The 19,414-nt window shown below is 34.5% G+C and overlaps 2 protein-coding genes across 2 annotated transcripts; both read right to left on the reverse strand.

Moving 5' to 3' along the window:
- Positions 1-6,535: 6,535 nt before the first annotated feature.
- Positions 6,536-8,745, reverse strand: LOC105129794 (cyclin-D4-1-like). The gene is made up of 5 exons (XM_011032017.1): positions 8,113-8,745; positions 7,941-8,027; positions 7,397-7,706; positions 7,185-7,315; positions 6,536-7,006 (listed from the first exon to the last, which is right to left on the reverse strand). Exons 1-5 carry the CDS (start codon positions 8,416-8,418, stop codon positions 6,758-6,760), a joined length of 1,083 nt encoding a protein of 360 aa, XP_011030319.1. The 5' UTR covers positions 8,419-8,745; the 3' UTR covers positions 6,536-6,757.
- Positions 8,746-12,345: 3,600 nt separating this feature from the next.
- On the reverse strand, positions 12,346-18,657 carry LOC105129875 (Xanthine/uracil permease family protein; the record flags this gene model as incomplete). Its single annotated transcript, XM_011032118.1, is given in 18 exon segments — positions 12,346-13,173; positions 13,209-13,329; positions 13,423-13,589; positions 14,368-14,419; positions 14,421-14,446; positions 14,689-14,753; positions 15,203-15,234; positions 15,300-15,416; positions 15,770-15,866; positions 15,958-16,052; positions 16,054-16,143; positions 16,701-16,757; positions 17,362-17,437; positions 17,513-17,525; positions 17,709-17,985; positions 18,080-18,177; positions 18,485-18,510; positions 18,512-18,657. Coding segments are annotated over 18 exon segments (1,653 nt in total), but the record flags the coding sequence as incomplete, so codon positions are not given.
- Positions 18,658-19,414: the final 757 nt, after the last annotated feature.

The following is a 19,414-nucleotide window of genomic DNA, read 5'->3' on the forward strand; positions in this document are numbered from 1 at the left end:
AATGGTTGGATTATAACGCGCGTGATTTCCCTTGGACTTGAGGCTATGACTCTTATACAATAGAAATGTGGACAGCTAAACAAGTCTGGCCCGATTACGAAAGTCGAACCAACCCAAATAAATAACCTTCTCTTTCTGAAATCTTAATTGTTTATTCTTGTTCTTGGGCCCTTTAATTGCGTTAAATTACTTGTCCACCTCTCCATTATTAGTCTATACTCTGCCAGGGGAAAAAATATTTAATTTTTTTTATTAATGCGGCTATAAAAACAGTGTATATAAATTTTAACTAATTTTATAAATTTTAAAATGAATAATTATATAAATTTTTAATAATCCTAAAAAGACTGAAACTAGTAATTATTAAAAAAAAACTCGAATCTTAATTAATTAAATTATCTTTCATTTAGGTCTGTGACATTGTTTAATAAATGTGATTAAGTGTTTTTGAGATTTTGAGGGGAAAAAAGAGATTCAAAGTTAAAATTCTTTTTTTTTTTCAGGATGAAGTACCACCATGCTAAAGTCTAATTGTTTGTATTTAAAATCATAATCTTGAAAAAATAAATAAAAGGGAACTTTTCCCAAACCTATATTGAGTTTGTTTTAAAAGAAGAAGAAAAAGAAAAAGAGAGAGCTTATAGATAAAAAGTTCTCACAAAAATCATGGTCTTAAATAGTTATTAAACACTAATTTGCTGTTCAAAGAATGATTTTTGAAATTCCAAACATGTGATAAATCTATTATTACAAGACACTCCCTCTTATTATATTTATCAATGAAAATAGAGATAATTAAGAGGATAGTTATAAAATTTGACATGATTTCATAAATATTGAGTTTAGCTATAAATTTTATATTTCATAATTTTTTATTAAAATAATATTTTTTATATAAAATTATAGTTTAAATTAACCTCTCAAACCCATAATTCATTTTCAATATTCAATTAAAATAAAAAAATTTATCACTTTCTATTGACCCATATAGTTATCCATTTAAATGTATAAACTTTTTAGTTTTCAACTCGAATCTTTCTACTATGGGGAAAAAAAATGTTGACTCTTCTTCCAACTGCATAGAGGGCACGGCATCAAGCTCTATCTTGATACAGAGAAGCATGGTGTGTGTGTGCGTGTGTGTGCGTGTGCGTGTGTGTGTGTGTGTGTGTGTATATATATATAAGCAACTGCACATTATAAATTGTGCAAAGTCTAAGTCCAAACCATATTTATGAGCTGCAGCTACCCAACAGCCATCTGTGGTGTCGTGTCTTCCCTTGTGGTAGGTAACCAGACATTAGAAGGTTGTCCTTGAATCACTGGGAAAAAAATCCCTTCTCCGCCAGCAAACAGTGAAGGCACTGTCCCTTTGTAAGGGTAAGAAAATTGAAATATGGCACTCAAATATGACTATTTAATGCGTTCCTCTGTTCATGGTACAACTTTGCGACTCTTTTTTTTTTTTTTTTCTTTGTTCCTTTTAGTTTATCAACATCTTCTATTCCTATTTTGCTTTTGACCTAGCAGATGACCAAATATTGGTATACGTACATGGATGAGGGTGCGAATTGTAGAGGGGGCGTTTTATTTTTCTAATTTTTTTTTAATTTGTTCCAATTGTTTTGATATTCTTACGTAGGAAATACAAATTTCAGAAAAAAAAATTATTTTAATTTTTTTTTAATTGAAAACTTATTTAAAAAAAAAACACTCCATCCTTAAAAAACAAGATATTTTCAAAAAAAATAATTCAAATTCTAATAATTCAAATTCTACCTCTGCAAATCGTGCACACATTAAGAAATGTTTAGTATTATAGTAATTTTTATTTTTTTTAACTATATAAAAAAAATTTAGTTAGTTAAATAATTTCTACTTTTTACAAAGGATCAGTACATAATTGCATTTCAAATATTGATTTTATAAAAGCTATATTTACATGATTTTTTTATTCATAAAAATTTATTTTTTATATATTTTACCTACAAAATTCAATCTTGTAATAATTTCAACCAACTACACATTTTTTAAACCTATTTTTAAAAAAACCAAAACTAAAAAATATAAAAACAGAAGGGATGCTATCTCTGGTAGGATATATTAAAATGTGGCATGAATTTATTAGGGACTTTATATTGAATAATGAAAACTTTACAGGTTGAAGAATGTTTTGTATAGGAATGCAATCTTTGTGAAATTGGGATTATGATTAATCCTCTTGATTATTATTTTTTTCTAAATATGTGCTTAGAACCATTTTTTGCAATAAGAAGAGAGCTAGTTTTTTTTTTAAAAAAAAATACATGATGTGCTTTGAGGATTGATTGTATTTGGGAGTCTAGTTTGAGATTTCTTTAAAACTTATGCTTATCTTGATTATAATAATAATAATAATAATAATTATTATTATTATTATTTATGAAGGTAGACATAACTGAATTAAGTAGAATTTATGTGATTTCTCTTTTTTTTATTGAAATATTTTTATATATATGCATTTGACATACAGATCACCATGAACAGAGAAAAATCTGATTAATTTTGGCTCGCGTAAAGTTTTGGAATCCACGAAGCTATTTTTACTGCCCGCTTTTTCTGTTTTCTTCGAGATTTTTATTTTCTTCCAATCATTCATGTACATAAAGAACTGCAATTCTAAAAGCACTCTACAGTGATGATTGCCACAGGTTGTGAGTTGATGTCAACTGTAAAACACAATTAGGAGAATAATTCAGTCTCCCACGAAAGCTCGTCATCTTTTACCATGTGTTGGAGGAAGCTTGAATTTTCAACTTCAAGTGTCAATGCGAATAAATCTCTCTCTTCTCCTGCCCTTTTCCTTTTCTTTTTCCTAATCTCTGTGGGATCCATCATATATACTCCTGTCCTTCCTCTAGCTTTATTTATTTATTTTTCTCAATTCTGATCGTTAACCTAGAAATGCTGAAAATCTGATTGTGGGTTTCCAATCTCTTGCGCCAAGTCTCGTCAACAGCTTAACCACGTCAAATTAGAGGAGTTTGTGCAAGCTACACGGCTAACTGCCACATGACATTCTTTCTTTCTCCACGCAGGAATTCCACAGTTTCTAATGGAGGCACCAGTGTGATGGCAATTTTCCCGCTGCAGAATTTGGCAGAAGGGCCTTTAGGTCTAGATGGATGGAGCGGACCACAGCGCAGGGCACTCCCATTCCTTTTTCCTTTTTAGAATACAGTCTTCCTAGGATTTATTCCAACAACATTCACAGTGATCATTAACACTAGCAAGACTCCATTGCAAAGCACACGATTTATAGCTCGAGAATTGATTTATTATTTTTTGTTAAATTGCAGGGATTAAGTTATGATTTTCTCTGCAAAACTACAATAGCTTGGCGAGGGCTTAACATAAACCAACAAAACCAACCCACAAACCACCTTAGCAAGAGAGGCCAAGTGGCGTGGTTCAATAGAAAGACAATGGGATGCCGATTACGGGAGGTGTTGATCTGGCTTGTTAACGCCTGATTGTCTCATGCTGTGGCTCATTCCATTCACTCCCATCGCTAGGGTTAGACCTTTTTTTTTTTTTTTTTCCAAAAGCTGTTAGGGCTTTCACTCCTACCATAAATGTAGCTTGTGAGTGGGCCCTTTTCTGAACATTTGTGAACCATTGGGGCCCATTTCTGCCCCAACCCCAGTTTCACATATGCACACATTCTTGCATGTATGTATACACATTTTACTTCATTTGTGTTCTGTTCCTGTACCGCAGGAAATTTGGTGAGGGGACTGGGTCCCTTTTTCAACCTTTTGCTTACAGCCTGGATATGGGACCCCTCTTGACCAATTTGTTTTTATGGGAAATAGCAGCCACAAACTGTGAGAGAGGTGACGGTGATGTTAGGGAAGGGGTCAAGGGAGAAGATGATCAAAACATTATAAAAAACAAAGGTGATTTACTAGAGAAATAAGCCAAAAACAAAAGATTAGGGTTGAGAAAAGAGAAAATCTCGATGTACAGAAGACCCAAGAAAAGATGCGTGGAAGAGAGCACCTGACGCAGGGTGACTGGGCCATCTATTCGATTAGAAGCAAACAGTTTTAAGAAACCAACTACAGAAGTTGCAGAAAGGTAGAAAAACTAGCAGGATCAAATTCCATATGTTTGGATTTTCTTATTTAGAAATCAAATTGTTCATAACTCAACCAACTTGGATGGAATTGTTATGAATCTTAAATCTCAAAACACATACCCCTCCCTCACGCTTTAAATACTAACAAAACGTGCTTTCAATTTATGATGATCACAAGAAGATGTTAGGAAATGTTGAAATGGGCCATCTTGAACGTGTAATCAGGTCTTCGTGTGGAACTGGAACAATGTCGTGACAAATAAAATAGACAAAAACATGCTGCTAGTAGAAATAGGATGCTATGTAGAGGAGAGACTAAAGAGGATGTCCATCGGTTCCGCAGTTTACACTGCCATGCGAAGATGAACACTGGGCCTGGGATCAAAATGTATCTAGAACACAGACCAATCAGTCTATCAGCTGCAAGAACCAATGGTATGAATATATATAGCTACATATATACACCATAATACATGCCTCGCTTGTAAGAATAAGCAGTGAGAGAGATACCGTTTTTAATTCTAAGGATGGCTCTTCAATATCAGGAATGTACGTAGTTTTTGAAATGGCTAGTTGAAATGTATTCCGAGCCAGAAACATGGTAGAGATTCTGTAATATCTTGAACGAAGGGGTCGTTAATTAGTTGTCAACAACAGGTTGCATCGTGTGCTCAAAGGAATTCTGTCCATCCTCTCCCATGGAGTAGCTAGAGACAGGCTCACCTGTGTGATGGAGATCAAATTATAGGCGTATGTGCGTGCGTAGTTGCTCAACACGCTTCATTCTGTCTGGTATGATGGAGATGTTTTTACAACACTTGACTCAAAAAAAAATAAATTAAATGTTCGTGTCCATGCTGTATAGCAACAGTTCAAACCCCTTCAGATACAGTGAAAAAACAGCCGCAGCATCTCCTGTTAATTATACATATATAAATAAAAACGATTTCTTTTTTTATGCTGAGAATCGAGATCAAGCGACACTCCAAAATCGTCCTGAAAGCCAACTCGCAATTGATTGCAAGGTGACAAAAGCGAACAAACCTTTTATCCCATGGACACCAGTAGAACAGCCCATACATACACACCTACGAAGTTCATGGACCCTAGCCTTTTGGTTCTCCTGTTCCCGAACAACCTCCTAGATGATGATTTGACAGGTTAGCATCCCCCACCCCATCATATCTATCATATCTTTGCCCTCAATTGCTACAACTCTTGTCTTCATTACACCTGGTCGTCTCTGATTCATTTCTCCTCTCTGTCTCCCACGACACCGCCGCTCGCTTCTTTTCCCTCCAGTTTCAAAATCTCCCTCCCCACCCCCCCCTCTTTACGTGGCAGCTATCCGTCATGCCCACCTCATCACCTCCCCGATGGTCCGGGCCTGATCCAAATTCACCACCACACCCCCTCCTTCGCCGGCCAAAATCACTACAAATCCCCGATGCGAGTTAGTTTTCACTTCGACAAAACTCATTTCCTGTCCATCAGATATTTGGAAGAGGTTATCTAGAATTACTGATCTCCTGTGTATCCAAGGGATTCTCAGATAAATTACCCGTCTCTAGATTAATATGCTTGCCAAAAATCCCCATTACAAATTAGATCCAAACCCAAAAAAATCTGGGTGAGCTTCCTCCAATGTTACATTGCCTATTCTCGAATCAGTTTTTCTTTATATATAACAAAGGCAGTGTAGAAAAATGGATAATCCCTTTCCCTTCCATTTTCTAATGCACTGTACAGGAGAGTTAATTTGTTTAGGAGGCACGCTGTGTTTTCTAAGAATTTTTTTTTTATTTTAAATTAATTAAAAATAATTTTAATATATTAATATCAAAAATAAAATTTCAAAAACAAAAAAAATTATTTTAATATATTTTTAAATAAAAAATATTTTTTATTATTCAAGTGACACTTTCTTAAATTTATGTCAAAAACTTGATACCATCGAATCCTTTTAAAAGTTTATTTCAAAATATAATTTAAATATTTTTTTATTTAAAATAATATTTTTTAAAAAAACCATTGTTAATTTAAATATTTTTTTATTTAAAATAATGTTTTTTAAAAAAACCATTGTTAATATTATAATATCAAGATGTTCGAAAAATATTTAAAAAATTAATTTTAAACAAAATGTTCTTACTTTTTTTAGAAACAGAATTCAAAACGACACCGAGAAGCCCATCATATTCTAACAGAAACGAACTAGATAGTCATGGATTTTCACAAGGGTAGTTTTGTCAAGAAAAAAAGAAGGAAAGGCTGATCATAAGATTTCCGGTGCGACCCCATTAGTTTTCATGCGCAGATGATTTACGAGAATAATTGAAACATCATTAGACCTCACATGAACACCCACTTTACATTTTGACCAAAAAGCCCAGCCAATAACTAAATTATGACCCATAAAAAAATGTCAAATAAAAATTATATGAAGATTAATCAATTCAATAAAGTAATATAACAAAATCCCTCTTCCCTTCATTTTTATCCAATCCCGTCCGTTCATTTTATAATCAACGCATAAAAACAAGCCAAAAAACCTAGGCCTTTACTTTTCTCCCTCCAATGAAGGTAATAGAAGCAGGAGAGAGTAACCAAGGCGCTGGGTAATGGTCTTATCTACGGTCACTGTACATCCGGTGCAGTAGATCTTAGCCTCTTAATAATCGGTTCAGTTTCGGGGGCTTGGCTGCTGGCCGAGATGGGATTCTCGGAACGCGTGCTGCAGCTCCCACAAGCAGCGGCTGCATCGAGCACCCCAGCTGGGCTAGCCGGATCAACTAGGGCATCATCCGAAAAATCCTTAAGCCGAGCCGTCGGACACGTATCGATCAGGTATTCCTCTATTAGTTGGTGACAGCTTCTCGCCATTTCCTTCAAAAAGAACACATTTTAGTTTTTATTACACAGATTTCAATATCTCTCAGTTAATTCTCGAAAAGGTGGTGAATATTCGGATATATATATATATATATATATATATATATTTCCAGAAAAGACCCCACTGACAACTAAAATTATCAATTACGCCCCAAAGATTATAAATATTTACCCTGTTTACTCTCTCATGAAAGAACTGCCCACCACCAGCCTTCAATAGTATAGGATCAAAATTCTTTCCCGCAGCGGATATCACCGCAGCAGCTGCCACCGTCGACGGTGCAAAACCCAAGAAATCAATCACTGAAAAAATCCCAAGAAGATTCAAAATGTTTCATAAAAACTGTCAAACGTCAGTCAGATATTGGGTGAGATTTGAATTACCACGGGTGGTGTTGAGAATGAGATCCGCTGAGTTTTTCAAGACCCGATTGAAATTCTCGGGTTTTGTTGAGGAACAAGAAGGGAGCTTTGAAATGAAGTAATCAAGATAATCGAATGGAGTGATTGATCGTAATCTCCAATTGAGATTGGCCATGACCCGAAGCTCCATTTTTTGAATGTTTTTGGGCTCGAATATGAACCCAGGTTCAAGTATTTGAAGGTCTAGTAACAATGGCACGTCGGGTTCTTCCATTTTCGCTGCTAAAGACAAGCATGCCACTGATAGTAGCTGAAACGGCCACCCATTTTCCTGTTTCAATTAAGAAAACCCGAGCTTTAGATCAATAAGATATTAAAAATCACTCTTCTGTGTAATGCGTGAATTCACTTTCCCGCGAAATCTGCTATTTAAAAGGGAAAGTTGAAAAATGGGATATTTTTAAGATAAATATGGAATGTTCCTGGAAAATCCGATATTTTCTCGGGCGAGAATGGAGTTTAGCAGGGAAAGAAAAAAAGGGAGGGCGATTTATTATTTATTCACCGGAAGAGAATAAGAGGAAAGAAAACGGTCGAAGTAATTGACGGAGAGTAACGCCGTTAATGGCCTGAACTCGTAGTGTGCATACACCTGCATTGCCAAAGCAATAGATATCACCACCACATCAATACATACACACGTGTAGACACATAAGTATCTATACACCTGTAGGTACCTTGAGGATCCAGTTGATGGAATCTTGGCGAGCCGTGATGTCAATGGAGCGGTGACGGCAACGATGGAGATAATCCGACAAGGGCATGAAGTGAGATTCAGAGTCAATCATTTTGGTGATGGTATTCTCATCGGATGGTGGCGAAAGGATGATGGATGGTGATGGTGGCGGGAATTGAGGGTGGCTAGAGATCCACGTGTCGGCGTCCTGTTGGACCACCTCACTGCCATCTTCCCCACGGTCCAGGCTGTTAAGTGCAGAGGCAGAGTGGTCCGGTAAGTGGGAGTGGGAGTGGGAGTGAGACATAGTGAGGGTGGGAATGGGTGGTTAATGGCAGGACAACGGCATTGGTAGCGGCTGAAAGAGGGAGGAAGAGAGTGTTGGCGGTGTTTGGTGGTGGCTGTCTGGTTTTGGACATGGCTTGGTTATGGGTCTTCTGGGGATAACATGTTTCGGGTGGATGTTGTTGTTGTGGGCGTCTCTCCCTTCCTCTCTTTATGGGTTTTATTTTTTTGTTTGTGTCTGGCTCTCCAGAGCTTTGAATAATGGAGGAGAGAGGGTGCGTGGGTCGAGGGACGGGAAATGGAGAGGGGCGTGCCGTGTATTGATCTTTTCACGTGGGTTTATGAATGGTGATTTTGTTTTGACCAAAATCAATAAATGGAGAGCTTTTTGCTACGTATGGTTTACTTTCCCTTTTAATCTCGCAATTATTGTAAAGCTTCCACCCATTGCAATTGCTTTCCACCTTCAAAATTATTAAATTAATATTTTTTTATGTGTTTTTTTCCATATATAATGCAAAGAATAAATGAAAATCTTAAAAGAATATTTTAATATATTTTTAATAAATTTACTTTCCCTTCATTTGTGTGTTGAACCTACCTCCATTGCCTGTTACGGGCACCAGAGCATTTCTATTTGGTAGCATGAAGTAAATAGAAACTATGCTATCATGTGCATAAATGCATGTAAAGAGAGAAACCAAGGGTGCGCTGAATCTAGGCGCACTGCGAGTAGACAGATCCCTTTGGAGAATTAACTCTACACAACACACGATTTGACTGTGAGATATAAAATTAAGCCCCAGAGAGAATTGTTGTTTGATGGATCGACATGTTAAATGTTTTGTGCTCAAATTAAGACGAGGGTCAGCCTCCTCTTTGAGATGGATCTTCGCCGCGGTTAAAATTATATTTGATTGTTTTTTTAAAAAATATGTTTAATTTTCAAAATATTAAATTTATATTTTTTTCATCTTATACCGTAATACATCATCAAACACAAAACTAGATGCGAACCTTGTACAATTTATAAAGTTTGTTTGGCAGTATAATTATAATTATTTTAAAAAAATTAATATTAAAATATATATTAATAATATTCATTTATTTTTAAAAAATTATTTTTAATATTAACATATTAAAATAATTTGAAAACACTCAAAACATATTAATTTAAAATTAATCAAAAAATTTAAATTTTTTTCAAAAATATTTCTAAAACACATTAACATATTAAAATAATTTGAAAACACTTCAAACATATTAATTTAAAATTAATCATTTTTAATATTCATATATTAAAATAATTTGAAAACACTCAAAACATATTAATTTAAAATCAATAAAAAAATTTAAATTTTTTTCAAAAATATTTCTAAAACACAAAAATAAATAAAACTGCCTTTCAATTATTACAAATTTAAATTATTTTAAAATTATAAAATTTTATATGATTATTAATTTGAGAATTTGTATGATTAATCAAAATAAATATAAATTGATATAAATATTTATATTAATAATAAAAATTTTTTTTTAAAAAAAAGATAGAAATCTTTCGGATGACAAATAAGATATCAAAGTGTTTCGGACCAAACAAGAGAGCTCAAATTTTACAAACATGTCACCGCTGATGATCAATATCAATACACAGGGAGTTGTTGACTTTTTATGCTATCTGTAAGGCCCCTACAGGATGAAGACATTTTGAGGGACCCCGCTCACAGTCAAGCCCATGTGTTCCGTACACTTTGTATACGGGAACTAGGGTTGATGTATCGTGTATTTGGCTGACAAATACCATCGTACCGAAGCGCAGGCTCACCGCATTATTGACCTTCGAAATCTGCAACTGTTGCAGCATGGTTTCATTCTCTCCGAACCATGCTTTCCTTTTCTTTTGTCTTTTTCCATGAAGCGGGGCGGATGGACAATGCAAGGTGCCTCTACTTGCACAGAGCCTGATGGCATTTCTCAAATTTTGAATCTTTTTATGTTTTTAAATCATGCTAACAATGTAAAAAAAAAATAATAATCTGGGAAGGAAGCTGAATTTACAGAGGAGTTTGCATATCTTTGGTCGAAATTTAAGTGGCCTAATTTCCGTAGTAGCAGATTTTACTCCGAATGACTTGACAGCTTCAGCTTCTCTTTTGTTACCTAAATGGAGCGCTAAACAAATAACCTTTTATGCCACCTTATTGCTCAGCGTTTGCACGCCATTTATGGTTTTGTGCCTTAATAAATCAAGGACACGGCTCACCGTGTGATGTGATGTGATATGACCTTGATTTTCTTTTTAGTTTTTTGCCCATGACATTATTTTGATTTAACCCACGCTCATATGCTTCTCGCTCGAGTCTCTGTGGGTTTTAGCATGAAATATGGTCGGTACTGTAGTGGATATTATAATTATAATTGTAATTAGATTAGAAAAATATATATTTGATAAAATTTATAATTAAAATTAAAATTGAATAAAAAATAGTTTAATATATTTAATTAAAAAAATATTTTTAAAATTAATATTATAAAATAATTAATATATATATATATTAATAATTTTTAATTTAAATATTGTAGATTTAACTATTATTATTACATCATAAAATAAATAATATTGATATCAAATATTTTTATTATTCCATGTGTAACTTCATCACGTACAAAATCTATTCAACAAAGACTATATTTTTCATGATTTTTTAAACGCACAACAATAAAAACTAAATTTCTTTTACTTATCAAACAATTTACTTTTAATTTTTTAAATAAAATATAATTAAAAAAAAATAAAAACTGAATTTTTTAAAATTGGATCGGATCCGACAAAAACATAATTGAGATTACATTCTGTAAATATTATGTCATCAAACAATTTTTTAATTTATATAATATCATTAAATAATATTAAATATTAGTTTTTCAAATAAAATATTTTTTAAAAAATATTTTTTTAATATAAATAAATATAATCATATTCACATGAATACTACCAAGTGAAATGTGAATTTAATTCATCTAGACACTTTAAACTCTTAAAATATTTTTTTAATATAAATAAATATATCATATCACTATTCACATGAATACTACCAAGTGAAATTCGAATTTAATTCATCTAGACACTTTAACCTCCTGGAGTGAACAATCTCCAGGTAAATTATATTACTCACCTGATTTGCATTTCAATATATATGTTACTAGATACTTACACAACAAGTTTAAAAACAGAAATTACCGCATAAACAAACACCATCGTGCATATAACACACATAACACAGTTAGAATTTATGTTCGGCTTCTTCTCTTCTTATTTTTTTAATGTATTTTTAAGTTAAAATCAATTTCAAAAACAAACTTTACATGTACAAAAAGTACTCATGTTTACACGATGGGTCCCTGCATTCACAGTGAACTGAAAGGTACACCAAAGGTCGCCAAAACCCCATCAGTTCATTTGTGAAAAAGTACTCTGAGGTTGCAATCATACGGAATGGGAATGCAATTTTTTATGGGTTTGTCACAAATATAATTGAACCCTCGGCTGCTAAACATCCAGGATCACATGCCAACACTCTGAACCTTCCATGAATCGAGGCATTCTGGCAATCAAACTGTCAGGCAAGGACTAATGAATGAGAAGGAAAGACAGCTAGAAGGAATCAGAAATTCCCGTTCAACATGATGGAGCATGGGCCAAACTGATTTCAACACAAAAACTTCAATCTCCGAATTCAACCATGTTTTCTTGCCGAAGTGACACTCAAAAAGGCCTTAGACTTGGGAGTTCTGCACTCCTGTTCCAATACTTCATGTTACTTCTGTTCAACGGGAATGGGGTCCAGCAGATGACCAGGGAAGAAGGGCTTCGAGATTTTAGTCAGTATTCACTCCTTGAATCGTTTCAGAAAATCGTGAAAAGTCCTCCTGAGAGGATGATGCGATATGGAAGATAAACTTTTTGTCACGTTTAAAGGTGTGGCCATGGCCAAGACACATAGCTTTGCCAATATGTACTCCACAATACACAGCAAAAAGAACAAAAAAGAGCATCTGATTGAGACTAAATTCTATTTCATACACCTTCAAAAGTGATTTTTGAGAAATTACAACAACAGCTCTCACACAAAGCTACATAAAAACCCGCTGTAAAAGAATTTAGCTGTGGCGAATTACATTCTAACATCTGTAGGAAAAAGGGATGTTAGGTTCATCCAAATAAAATAAAAAGAAAAGGAATCCTTGGCAATCACAAAGCATGACAGATTCTTATTCTCACAAAAGAAGCGAGATAAAAAGGTTCATCACAAGCTAAAATAAAAAAAATATGACATGCATTATCTTCGAGAATGCTTAATAAAGCTACCATCAATTTCTTATAAAGGCACATGAATTAGGTTCACTTTGTTACTTGTTTATCGTGAATAAAATTCCATCTGCAGTAATTTTTTCAAAGATCATTACTGTTTGCATTTAATATTTATAAATAATATTGCAATTACAAGTTTAGACTACCAAGTTGGTGTGTCTGGCTCAACTATTCCTATACAATGTAATTCTCATTTTGATATATAATATAGTTGCCCTAACAATGAAATACTAGGAGTGCAACAAATTCAGAATTTTGTTTATTTTCACTTCTTTTCAGTCGTTGATGGCAAGGAAATGCTCCAAAATTAGAATGAAGGGAAAAACCTGTTAAGGTTCCAAGGTAGTGTATAGAACTCATCACTCCTGGTGTCTTGACTAAAATATCTGAAGCTCTCCCACCAATGCCCGCCACTGTCTCGGCGGGTTCCCCCCCCCACCCCCCGCCACTGTCTCGGCGGGTTGTGCTGTGTGCCAGACTGTGAGTGCAGTCCAAGAAACAAGCAATTAAAATTGCCACTGTTGGTGGAGAGGAGAAGACCACTTGCATTATGTTGTTGAGCTGAAGAAATCAGAACTTCATCAAAATACAAATCTCTTAATAAATTTATTGAACAACGATTATGCTATAAGATCAGATGCAATTCAAACATACGTGTAACCAGGTGACACCAGTGTGGACAGGGCCTCGACCAGAAACCCAAAGGTATTCATTGAAGTACTGTGGCACAGGAAGGCCCAAGAAGAGAGAAAAGCCAAGGATGAACTTTATTCTGAAGCTATTGAGGTTGCAGAACTGGAGAAATCCCAGACCAGCAGAAGCTGCTTCTCCAACAAACATATCAGAGTCAAAAGTCGATTAAAATGGTTACCTTAAAGGGAAGTTGACAGTAGAAAAATGGAGCATAACTAAGAGCTATTACAAAACAAATCGATCCCTATTGATCTTTATATACCAAGTTCAAAAACAAGTATAGAATACATCGATTCTTGTTTGATCTTTATTTTCCATGTGAAAGTTCTCGCTAAGTCAACCCTTCCTCTTTGCACCATGAACATACCACCATATTTTGGCTCCAACCAGTGAGCTATTATGCGAGCTTGCAAAAAAGTGCCAGTTAGTGACAGCATGTTTAGGATCAATCTTCCTAACCAACAGACAGAAAGATGAAAAATCTCATAGAAACTAAATTCATTTTCACCTGTCACTCACTATTTCATTTACCACAGCAATTCCTATCTGTTCAGTTTATGAAGTTGAGTCTTGAATTAGGAATGCTATATGGTTTCTACAAAAACTACAGTAGAAAGGTATACACTGACTAGTAAGAGCAGACGGCCTAACTATTGTGGTGACTACGGACTTTTCTCCAGCATCTTCTTGTAATCAGCTGGCAGTACCGTGTTAGTAACGTTAATTCACATAGAACACTTTGACTGAGTTATGTGACTTCCAGTAGTCTTTAGTGTTTTAATCTTCATCGTTAACATTTCTATTGTAGAATCAGGCAAACTGTCCCACTGAACATCATTTTGCTCTTGGTAAAATTGATTGCTAATTTTGATCCAGCCATAAAAAACATAGAAAAGTTATATATACCTGCATAGGCACAGAGGACACAGTAAAGAGCTGCCACAATTGGCAATGGTATAGGAAGCAAGAACAGTCCTGAATTTTCCTGTTAAAGATAAGTTGCAACAGTGTAAGAACAATTATGAGTGAACAATGCAATGATGGTGCCAGATTTCTATTCGCAAAATTGATAAATACTTCAAGTTGAAATGATAGGAAAAAGATAAGGCGCCTTTTTAAAAGGACAGTGGTCAATAATCATGACAGGACAAAAAGAGAATCTAAAACATTGATTGCCATGATAATAAATAAAAAGAAAATAAAAGATTGCAATGTGGAATACTGCACTTAACACAGAAAAGAAAAGCATGAAGCCCGCTGATATTTGAACAACTCTCCGACCTGCATTTTCACTGTAAGCATAACAGAGCAAAATTAGATTACTGAATTCGTAGGAGAGAACACTAGCATTATGACATCCATCAATTCATCACACCCAACAACAACGATATTTTACATCTATGCATAAATAGAGCATCTTAAACAAGCAACATAATAGCTTGCAAATCCACATATGGACTGTAAAATCAAGATCCTTAGCTCTAATTTATCCAACCAATGCCAGCTTTCCTTAATTTTTTTCTCTAATAGTACCAAACAACAAATTTTACAACAGCAACCATGGAATTCTACCAGATGGGTCGTATACCTGAAAGTAGGTTAAGCATTTTGCATATAGATTATGAATGCGGTAAACTCTAGTCAAATGAAGGTCAGATTATCATCACATTCTCATTGAACAATCCACCCTTCAAAAAAAAAAAACAACAACAACAACTTTGAAAATTTTAATTTTTTTTACACTGAAGCAGTGGATCCATTTCCGGGGTATTAGTTAAGTTAGAAAAAGTTTTGTGTCCAGAAACAACAAATAGAACATAAAAGGTCTGAAAAAATATATAATGAGACACCAATCAGTTATGTCCTACCAGCCATCCAATACCACGGCTGAGTACTGAAGGAGGCAGAGGAGTGGCACTCCCATATCTTGATACTGCAATAATTGTACCAGTAGACTGCAGAAAAGTAAAATAACATTAACAGCATTGATCAAATAAGTGGAGTGCTTGTTAGGGAACTTTCAACAAAAAGAATTATAAAAGAACAGGAAATGGGGACTCAGAATTCAAGCAATTCATGATAGGGTTCAACTATTCATCCACATATAAATTCTCACAAAAGAAAGTTAATTAGTCCATCTTCTATCTGACAATTTTCATACACCAAGCATTAAAGTTATTTAAAGAACAAGCATCCAGAAATATGATACTGGTGAAATCCTCACTATCAGTGAACTTAAATTGGGCAAACCATTGTATTCGGCATATATAAAAGGAGTTCAGAAGGGAATTATGTTGATAGATCGTACCTCAACTATAGCAACAAAACAAGCAGCCATCATCGCAAAAACATCGCCAGCATCAAAAGTAGGACATCCCCATTGAAATGCATATGGAACCTTTATCCTGAATATTAATAATTCATCCTGTGAATTTATATGTTACGGTCTAAAAGGAATTAAATGATTCGAGGTTTCTATAGTAGATCAAAGCTCACCAAGGAGCAGCACCAATGAGCCCAGAACAATCAACACGACAGCTAAGTTGTGTGTCTGGATGCTTATTATTATATGCACCGGCCACAGTAAAAACTGCTGGCATATGCCCATACAACTGCAACAGCAAACAGAACTGCAAACCAACTGCATATGGTGCTTCTTGATTTCATCATGTGAGGAACAAACTGCAATATTGCTTATTGTGTAAGAAAAGAAATAAAAAACTCAAAGATATCAGGTAAAATTATTCGAAAACTCAAAAAACCAAAAGCAGAAAAGAATAATAATAAAGAAAAAGGTAACTCTCTCTAACTTGTATCCAATTAGAGCTCATAATTGGGTGGAAAAAAGGTCCTTGCATTCTCAAATTTAATATACTAGTTCATGATATCCAAGGTACACCATCTAAAGAGAGAATAGTGAGGACACAAGGTCATTGCCTAGGAACCGGAAACCAACCCTGCTCCTTTATTTACCTAATAAAACACTTGGCTACTGAATTATTTTTGTAGTCCACCTTCAATTTCTGTTAATAAGCCAATTGAACTAGATGAAGAAACCAAATTTATTGAAAGAGACGATGCCTCTTGCTAATGATCTCTTCTGCCAACTAGGAATATGAACATAAATATCAATTAAGATCCTCTTGAGGCTCTGATCTTACAGGTATGTTTTCAATTAAAAAAAAACAGTGAAATCTTTTAATCAACGATACAAGAAAATAATTGAGGATGTTGATCACCTGAGATATGAAGACAACAATGAGTGCCAGGATTCCAATTCCAACACATTTTGCCAGCTACAATCATCAACAAAGAGAAGCATATTAAACAAAACTTGATACCCAAATGGAAGAAAAAGCAGCACCAACACATGTAGTTTCATTGACAGCTGTTCCATCTATAACATCACTAGCTTAATAGATCAAGCCTACTAGACTGTGCAAAGCTTGAACGGCCATCTATTCAAACTAGATTATCTTGAGGCAACTGACTAAAGACATGGAACACCGGTTTTTCTATGGACCTGCTATACTCTCTCCAGTTGGCAATTGTAGGAACAGAGGCAAGAATGGTCAGGAAAGCTATTGGGAAATGCACAAAGGAAGAGAGACGTTTAAAACATGAATAAGGAAGTTGTTATCCAAAAATATCAGAGGTATGAACTCAGGGAACAAAGACAAAAAAATCCTGCTTCCAATGAAGTTTTCCCTTAATTATTAAGAAATCACACAAGTATGACGACCAACAAGTTTTGCTTCTCTCAGCAAACATAATGGGCTTTGTATATTATTTTGAAGCACATGCATCTCCAATAGAAGAGGTTTAGAGCTTGAGATTTTATTGATCACTGCATGCATTTCCCCAGCAAAACTAGTAGAATTGGGTGTTCGGCATTCTTACTTGTGGGAATTCATGTGAATAGAGCCCAAGTCCGGTAAGAATCACATGAGGTATTGCAGCAACAGGGCTGAGAAATCTGCATCACGTAGCATGAAGATCAAGCTTCCTTAAGCAAGTGAATGGTGCATTAAGTCATCCCAAATACACTTACATAATATCGTAGCCTCATACCTTGCAAAAGGTCTCCAGAATCCAAAGAAACCAATGTTCCTTGTACAGCTTTCATGGTTAGCTTAAACCTCAAAAAAAAAAAAAAAAAAAAAAACCACAAATGTGATAGAAATATGATAGTCAATTCTAACTCTTTAACTCTCCTCGTGCACTTTCCAAAAATAACGGGTAATTTTAAGCATTTCCTTGCATATTCTCCAAGAAACAAACACGGGCATAAAATTTGAGAATGGCATTTACAAAGTAAGGGAGGGAACTAAACTTAACCTGACGTGGAGTAAGAAATATGACATTAGTGCTATTGTTAGTAGATAAAGAAATGGTTATTGTGGGGATGATAAAAGCATAGGATCCTCCAATGACCACAGGAAGCCGAGTGCCGAACCATGTCTGCAATAGAGTGTTTATACCCGCAACAAAGAGCGGCGTGTTAATCATCTCAGCCTTCTCCACCTACCAAAATAGAAATATCCAGCTAGAAGGAAATTATAGAAACACAAACTTGAAATTAAAATCAAAATCTGTTAATCACATATATGGTTTGTACATTGCCACGGCTAATCAAAAGAACGAATATGGAAGGAATGATCGCAGTAGTCCCGAGCATCACTAGGTAATGCTGAAAACCTAGTAGTATTGCTTCAGCTGCATTCAATCGAACAAGTTTTTAGAAAAATTGATTTACTGCACTAAAATTTAGCATTGGCTATACCATAATCACAATCCAGTACTGAACTTTAAATAAATGTAAGTATTTAAATCTTAATTTTGTCAGGTGAGGGGGGGGGGGGGGGGTTCATCAATGGTGAAGTCAAGAGAATGTGGTAATCAATAGCAAAAGCAGGCATGAAAACGAAGAGTAGTCGAAGGAAGAAAAGGAAGGAGAAGACAACAGAGTTTCCATAATGTAATGCATTCAAACTTAAAAGCAAAGCAAAGGAGTAATTATTACGCCAAGAAGGAGAGCTGGAGACACAAATCAACGCCAGGGAGCTGGTCTTTGACGGGAAATGGTGCGAACACACCAACTTTAGCAGCGCCTCCAACTGCCGTTGTTTCTTTCTCTGTTTTCCTTGATGTTAAATGGCAGAAACAAGCAACATGGATGAGAATTGGAGGCAGTATTAGGGGAGGCAGTTAGGCAGTCATTGATCTGACTAAATGCATTAACTTTTTTTTTTCTTACATATATCCTTTCTTTTCAGTTTCTAGGATTTTTGCTTGTTGGAATTTGAGAGATTTGATTCTTGCATGAAAGGAAAGCTATCGACTGCGGCAGATTGACAGTGACCGGCATCTACTGTCTGCCTGTTAAGAAAATGATAGTTTTACCTCTTGTGGGATAGAAATGAATATACTGTTTAAGGTTTGTTAATGGCGGATGGGTGGCCACATTAATCCCAAAGTATTTAAACCTCGCCTGCTACTGGGTTATCTGCGTCGATTTTAATTTTTTTATATAAATTAAAATGATATTATTTTAGTTAAAATAAATAAATAATCAATGATTTATAATTAGATTTTTTATCAGATTTTATTGGATTAACCAGCAAAGTTTATAGGTCACCCAGATTTTTAAATTTTTTTTTATTTTTTTAAACTTGGCCCAGTTTCTATACTGGATCCTCGATTGATGCACCAGATCAAACTTAATTTTAAAACTGTGATTAAACCTATTATAGGTTTTTATTCTTATTTTTTTATTTTCAAAACTTAAAATTTAATTTGGATAAAAAATATATTAAAATAATATTTTTTTGTTTTTTAAAATTTAATGTTGATATTAATATATTAAAATAATTTAAATATATTAATTTTTTTATATATATTAAAATAATTTAAATATATTAATTGTTTTATAAAATAAAATAAAAAATAAAAA

Source organism: Populus euphratica, unplaced genomic scaffold (genome assembly GCF_000495115.2).
Source record: "Populus euphratica unplaced genomic scaffold, PopEup_1.0 scaffold34.1, whole genome shotgun sequence".
Taxonomy (NCBI): domain Eukaryota; kingdom Viridiplantae; phylum Streptophyta; class Magnoliopsida; order Malpighiales; family Salicaceae; genus Populus; species Populus euphratica.

Bases quoted from the DNA above. Each gene is read 5' to 3' on its own strand.
- LOC105129794 (XM_011032017.1), bottom strand. From the start codon at position 8,418: ATGTCTCACTCCCACTCCCACTCCCACTTACCGGACCACTCTGCCTCT. The intron at 7,707-7,940 runs GTGAATAAATAA...TAATTGAAACAG, and splicing joins TTTCCTCTTATTCTCTTCCG to GAAAATGGGTGGCCGTTTCA. The intron at 7,007-7,184 runs GTAAATATTTAT...TTCTTTTTGAAG, and splicing joins TTCATGAGAGAGTAAACAGG to GAAATGGCGAGAAGCTGTCA.